At 33.1% G+C, this 7762-nt stretch overlaps 1 protein-coding gene across 1 annotated transcript; it reads left to right on the top strand.

The window, feature by feature from the left end:
• LOC110264961 lies at window positions 4475-6850 on the top strand. Its single transcript, XM_021107646.1, has 5 exons — window positions 4475-4596; window positions 4639-4702; window positions 4779-4904; window positions 5731-5793; window positions 6516-6850. The coding sequence occupies exons 2-5, from the start codon at window positions 4700-4702 to the stop codon at window positions 6651-6653; spliced, it is 330 nt and encodes a 109-aa protein (XP_020963305.1). The 5' UTR covers window positions 4475-4596; window positions 4639-4699; the 3' UTR covers window positions 6654-6850.

Genomic DNA, 7762 nt, shown 5'->3' on the forward strand with positions numbered 1-7762 from the left:
ATCTCATTATAATAAAAATTATTTAAAAAAATCTTAATAAAATTTAAATTCAAATATCATAAAATTTAATTTAATTACTCTTAGAAAAATAATTTTCTTTAAATAAAATAATAAATCTTGAATAACTCATTATTTAATTTTCAAGAATTCGGGTTGTTATATTCTATTCACCTTATAAAAATTTTTGCCCTCGAAAATTGTTACATTGAAATAAATTCCAACCCATATGAAAGAAAATAGGGTCCACGAAAAAAAATATAGGAAATGTCTAAGATAATATTCGAAAGAGGACAGGTCGGCAATTAGATTTATAGACAAACAGAGGTACATAAGGACAATAAGGTTTGGTCTAGAGATAATCAGATCACATTTTGAAAAGATCCAAGGCAAGAATTTCAATAAAGATAATAAAGGAAGAGATGGCACGAGTTCGTGTAGCACAAATAAGAATTATACTTCGAAACTGAGCTATCTTCGCAACCTTTAACGTTCTAAAACCCCGTAATTCGCATTATCTGTTACTTATATTTCGTGCATGATAATCCATTAGTGTTCCCATATACATAAATAATCAGTATTAAGTTGGCTAGACCTAATACCATGCGAAATGCAACAGTCAACTAACAACATTAATCAATAGACAGTTATGCATCTAAAACTCAACTCTTGTCATTAGAACAAGTCCTACTACATGACAAACACTGGGGATATGCAGTGAAGCATAGTCAGTCCATTCTCAAGGCTCTAACAGGAACGAACTGCTCTGATACCATAATGTAACACCCTAACTTTTAGCATCTCATGATTGTACCAAAAGCTCAGCGTTACTTACTTTTAAACCTTTTTATTCTGTACTATCTTTATTTAATATTGAGCCTTCGCGAATACAAATCAAAATTTTAGCTAAGAAAATGAAGAGTCTGTACTTTAAACCATTTAATCACAAATATATATATATATATATCCACTTAGCATTATATACATAGACTTATTCAAAGATCCTCAAATACAAGCCCTACCCTTCTAAAAACTAAAAGAATAAACGACGAGGGAAAAATAAAATCTAAGAACTCAACTCGTAAACATAATCTTCTATGCTCTTGTAGCTCTGCACTCAACCTTCACACCTGTAACTGAAAGGGCTGGAAATAGGGGGTAAGAACTGAGGAGTTCTTAGTAGGGTCGGGGTGTATAGTTATATTAATTTTATTAGTAGGGTCGGGGTGTATAGTTATATTAATTTTATTACCATAGCCAACAGCAACGAGCAATAGAATACATTTAGACTTAACAAATAAAGAATACAGAAATAAAATAATTATATAGCACACCCACAATCACAGAAAACACACTCACAAACACATATGTGCAAACAAGTATGATACATGTCTGTCCTATGCCTAATGAGCTCATTTGTCAGTTATACAGCTAACCCGACATGTCCGGTAGCTAACCCGGGTATCATCCTGTTGAAAACTAGTGAGCGGTACAATACCACGATCCTCACTTGGTGAGCAATAAACCACCTCGATCCCACCATCTGCGGGTGGTAAACCACCCGATCCCTACAGACATTTTTAATTGGAAAATAGCACACCCGTGGGTGATAAATAACCACGATTCCCACATCCATCGCGACACTAGACAAGTGGTACACCACCATGATCGTTGCCAGGTCAAAGCTCATATTCAAAACCACAATCTTTTAAAATCTTGATCCGGAGCAAGTGGGACTAAGCTATAACCCTTGCGTACTGCCCATGTATTTTTCAAATATCAAAATCTCTCTTTAAAAGCAATTCAAATCTATTTCTCTTTCATTAAACTCCTTTTCTTGATAAATCAAATTCAAATACAATACTTCTCTCGATAAAACTCAAAACATAATCATTTCTTTAATAATTCAAAATTAGATAATATAATTCTTAAAGCTTTTGAAAATCCATTTTTGACTCCCAAAATAATCAAAACACCCCAGCTGGCTATTCATACATAGCCGAACCAAAATCTCAAGCAAACAACAATAATTCAACATAAATTCAACATAGACTTAATCAAACTCAAATAGTAATCAATCAAACCAACATTCACTTATCAAATTTATATTTAATTATTATAAAATTACCAAATCCTACCTCCATACGAAATCAAAACAACGAAAATTCTAGAAAATTTTTTTGATCGAGTTGTTGAAGAAGAAAACGTTAGAAATCAATTCCTTCGCCAAAGACACCAAAGGCCAAACTTTAAGGGAGGGGAAGTAACTTCACTGTCAATTTCTACCTAGTAAAAATAATGCCAATATATAGAGGAAAAAGATATGAACACTTTTATCAGATTAGACACTACTAGAAAACTAGTTATTACAGACGGTTACTTCCGATGGATTTTATCCCACAGAAATACAGACAGAATTTCAGAGGGATTTTTTTGTTGAAAAACAAAAAATATGAATTATCATAAATTACAGACGAAAAAGAGAATCCATCGATAATTCCGTCGGAAAAAATTAATTTTTTTTCATAGAAAATAGTTACAGACGGAAAATCCGTCTATAATTAAATAGACAAAACGCTGCATTTTATTAAATTATTACAGACAGAAAATCCGTCTGTAATTTAAAATTTCCGTCGGAAAATTTTAATTTAAACCTAAACTCATCCCCACTCTATCGAGCTCCTTTCCCACACATAATCATATTTCTTCTTTTTCTTCCTTCCTTCTCTCTTTCTCTCTCTTCTTTCATACCCTAAAACCCTAACTAACCACAATTTCTCTCAGAAATGGTGTTTCACCATCGCAGAAAACTCATGCCAGAAATCTGCGAGTCCCTCTGCCACGTAGAAATCACAGCCTGCACCATCGCAGAATTGTTCTTCAAACTGTGATGGTTGCCTCAAAATCTGCATCACCAACCCCCAATACTACTATTATTCCCAACCACCGCCACCGCCACCGCCACCGCCACCGATTCCTCCTCTCCCCTTAGACGATACATCAGACCATGGAAAAAGCCACGCGCTCTCGCCCTACTTGGTCCTTGCTCTCTCCGTTATTGGAGCTGCTTTCTTCGTTGTTATTTGCTGTGCAATCTTCGCGAGGATCTTAAGAAGGAGGAGAAGATCCTTATCACCACCGTTGAGTCTAATTTTGGTGCTTATTTTCTATTCAGATGAAACAAAGAGAAAACAGTGTCCAGTCATTTGAGAAGCTTCGTCAGGTTAGCTCCTTTTGCTGGTTTTGGTTCTTAGGTATCTGGAAGTCAGTTAGATAAGCTTGAAGTGTTTTCTCTGTTGAAGGCACTATGTCGCATTTATGTGTTTTTTACGTAGGAATTTTTCAACAGTCATACATGTTTATGTTTTATCATTTTGATTCTCATCATAACTTGTGGAAGCTATGGATTAAATTATATGGTTCATATGATCATTTAGCTTCTAAAAATGTTCAGAGTTGTTGCGGTTTACCAGAAGTTGTAGCTGTTCGAAAGTTGTTTTGTTTTTACCTTTCAGATTGAAATATATACATGTATTCCTTTGCAGTATATATTACCTGAAAAACTTATGTTAATTCTTTCTTCCTAAACAAGTTAGACGGAACCTTGAACAAGCTAAGAGCTTGGTGCAGGCTGTGATCAAGGTGTGATGTTCAAGTAGTTTCTGAGAGTTTGCCTATTCTACAATATGTATATCCTTTAGCCATCATACATGTTTTCTTGGTATATGATCATCACTAGAGGGAGGAGAAAAAGAGAGAAGTAATGGATAATAAAGTTATGCTGCAGAGGATACAAATGAAGTATAAGGTACTTGCATTATTCTTCCCACATGCTTTCTTACATCTGTCCTTACTAGAAGATGGTGTAGTATGGTGGTTGCCATTCATTGTGAGGCCAAAGAAAAATTATGCCATTTCCTTTCCCATTCTGTTTATGGGGCAACAATAAATGGAATATGGAGGTTGTATAAAGTTCTAGTTTTAAAACTTGATTTAGTTTAGTTCCTTTTGTTCCTATAATAAATTCATAGGTAATTGAGGATTTCATTTATTCTAATAGGAAACTTAACAAGGAACAGAATAATGGAAGATCAAGAGGTAATGAATTCTTTTTTCTGCTATATTTAATTCCTGAGTTGGGGCTTTGCTATATTTAAGTTCGTTTGACGATTACAAATCACTTTCATCACCATGTTCCTGATTCAGCACTAATATCTTCTCTTTTCCTTCTGTTTTGCTTTTTAATTTTACAGGGTGATTACATCAAAGATTTGTAGTTGTAATTACATCTGTATCAGTTTCTAATTTCACACTTTGTTCTTAGATTCATTTCTTTCTTCCCCCAATTCCGTGATATTTTTTTTTAATCTATTCCAAGTCGAACTTTGCTCCATGGTTTTTCCATTCTTTGTTTCTCTGTAGATTGATAACTTTGGATCTATAATCTGCTTACTACAGTTAAAACATAGGGGCCACATCCACATGGACAAGGAGTTCCATCTTCACCTGCTGTAAGCTATGATGTTTTCTGAGATCAGTTCCTAATTTAGGCATAGTAAACATATCTTTGTTCTGTTATAGATAATTTATCTGCAATCATCTTGTTTCCTTTTTTTCCTGATCTATTTTTCTATTTCAAGCTCTAGAACCTGCTACTCTTGTTCCTCTTCAGCTTATAAAGTCAAGTGGAACCAAATGCATAATGGTAAGTGTACTTAAAAAGGCTTTTGAACTTCTGCTATAAGGTAAGAGGTTATACTGACATTTGCAAATTATCTAAGGTTGGTGACCCAAAGGAACTTCCTGCAACTATCCTCTCAAATGTTGCGAGTAAATATCTTTACGAGTGCAGCATGTTTGAACGTTTACAAAGGGCAGGGCATCCTGTTATCATGCTTACTGAGCAGGTACATAGTTTGCTACTGGATCTGATCTGAAGTCTCATTGTATGATATATATTTTGGTGGAGCAATCATTGCAGGCTTGAGGTTCCTTGGGTATTGGGGGTTAGACTGTTAGCAATTTAGCATATGGTCTAAAAGAATTTCTTTTTGTTTTTAAGGTTTAGGGTTTATCCATTTAGTTTGCCTTGTTTAACTGAATAATCAATTCAGCACAATTCTTATTTACTGTTGAGAAGGATTGAGTAGAGATATAAAAAGGATTGAGTAGAATATGTGTGGTGCATTGCTATATTATGAAATTGATGCTGATTATTTCTACACTGACTGTAAAAGTGGAATCCATCCCATATGGAATATGCATTTTGTCTATTTGGTGAATCTTGGAGTGTACTGAATATGGATTTTCAACTGTTTTTTTTTATTAGTTGCAAAAGCTTTGAAGAAAGTAAAGGTTGTTTTTCTGAAATAAAATGCTTGAATTTGAAGGAGAAATTTCAATCTTCAAACTTGGTTTTTATCTCTTTATCACTTATTCTTTTTATTAGGGAGTCATGTTGATGGATATGAAGAGGGATTTGAGAACCCTTTAATATTGATGAGTTAGTCTGTATGCATGCGAAGGGATTAGAGAATTCAATTCATGGTATACTTGTCTTTCATGTTTTATGCATCCAACCATTCTTTTTATTAGGGAGTTGTGTTGATGTATATGAAGAGGGATTTGAGAACCCTTTAATATTGATGAGTTAGTCTGTATGCATGCGAAGGGATTAGAGAATTCAATTCATCGTATACTTATCGTTCATGTTTTATGCATTAAACCATGCAGTTAACATGGTCAAATGTATCTATTCAAGCTGAAGGCTTGCCATGGTGCAGATTTCCTTTCCTGGTTTCGATGAGAGATCTTGTGTGGTTTTCTCTTCATGGGAAGCCCAAATTTTCTTTTCCAATTAAGAGACTTATTCATCAAGCAATTCCCTTTCAAGATTCCAACTTGTAAAAGACACCTAAGAAGCATCAAACATCTTGGCTGAAGCTCTTCTGCTTGTAGGTTTTTGAGGTCATTATAGGAATTTTAATGGCTCAAACTCAGTGCTACTCCTTTTTGAATTCAGTCATTATTTTAATCTTTAAGTTAAGATGAAAATTTACCCAAAAGTTTGTGATTAGTTCAGTAAATGCAGTTCACTTTAACATGGGATTTTGCCAGATCAAATTGAACTCAAGTTTCCTTCGCTGACAAGGTTTGTATTTCGCTGTGCCAGATTCTAGCTTCAACGAAGATGATTTGTATCCTTCTCCAATTTTTGGCTGCTGAACAATTTTTAACATAGAACCGAAAAAAATGAAAATAAAAAATTCTATTGATGAAATAGTGAAATTATGTTGATCTGCCATCTTGAATGATACCAAAATCAATTCACATATGATTGTGTTTTACATTTTTCATCCATTTGATTTATTTATGTACTTTATTTTTAACATAGGTTTGTTATTTTGCATCTTATTAATTTAAAGATATCAATTTTCATTTTGTTGATCACTTATCTGAGTTTATTAATGATAGGGTCTATGTTCTCACTCTAGGCATTTTTATTGAGGAACAAAAAGGCAAAGTTTTCTTGTGAGAAAAGAAGTGATGAAGAAGAAGCAACAGCAGCAGAAAGAGCAAGTGAAGTGAATTTTGCAGATGAGATAAGTGGAATTAACATAGGACCTCCTTCACCAACTTCATCTATTAATTATTAGAGCAGCCAAAATTGTTCAAATAAGTTAGGAAATTGAATAGGAGTTGCTTGCAATATAGGTCTTTTAATTTACTAGTATGAGGAAAATCATTTAGAGTATTTGGATACTCATTAACAACTTTTAATTTACTCAATAGATTTTGTTGATGTATGTTTGTTACTTATTATTATAGTTGATGTATCAATACACTTTGTTTATATTTTGAATTATATTGACTTACTTGTTTATAGTACTTTTTTTTAGTTTGATAATACGATGAATTTGTTTATTTTTTGAAATATTATAAATATTTGAATACAAATTAGATAAAAATTTATATTAAATTTATATTTATTTTGTATGAAAACAAGTTTATTTTGTAATTGAAAAAATAAAAAAAAATTCTATTTTACCTTACTGGCGGATTTACAGACGGATTTTCTGTCTGTAATCAGAGTGTAAGATGATTTTTCAAAGTTCAAATTACAGACAGAAAATCTGTCGGAAAATTCATCTGTAATTACAGACGGAAAATCCGTCTGTAATTACAGACGGAAAATCCGTCGGAAAGTTCGTCGCCTTCAGGAAATGGATGGAGAATTTATAGAGGAAAAATCCGTCGGTAACTGGTAAAAATCCGTCTGTAATTTTTCGACGGAAAATAATTCATCGGTAAATAATTTTCGACGGGGCTTTTATAGAAGGACAAAATCTGTCGATAATTTTGTCGATAACCAAAAATTTATTTATAATAAAGACTAAATCTATCTGTAAATCTGTCTGTATTAATTTATTTTCTAGCTGTGAGATTTTTTATTAGAATTACTAATCACAAAAAATCGAGGTTGAAAGCTCAAAGAAGTGGTTTCCTTCCCTCAGCCACGGTCTCTCTTTCTTTCTTTTCTTTCTCAAGTTCAATTCGGTCATGAACGAAACAAATGATGTAAGATGATGATGGGGATTAGTGAAATAAAGATATGTGTCGTGCTTATACATATATATGTATTCATATAAGCCACGCTGGCTTTCTTTCTTTTTGTTTCCTTTAATGGCTTCGGCCAAAAAGAAAGAAACCAAAGAAATGATATTAGATAATGATAATTTAATGTTGTTGTTAATAAAAGTGGTCC

The sequence above is a fragment of the Arachis ipaensis genome, chromosome B07 (genome assembly GCF_000816755.2).
Source record: "Arachis ipaensis cultivar K30076 chromosome B07, Araip1.1, whole genome shotgun sequence".
Lineage (NCBI taxonomy): Eukaryota > Viridiplantae > Streptophyta > Magnoliopsida > Fabales > Fabaceae > Arachis > Arachis ipaensis.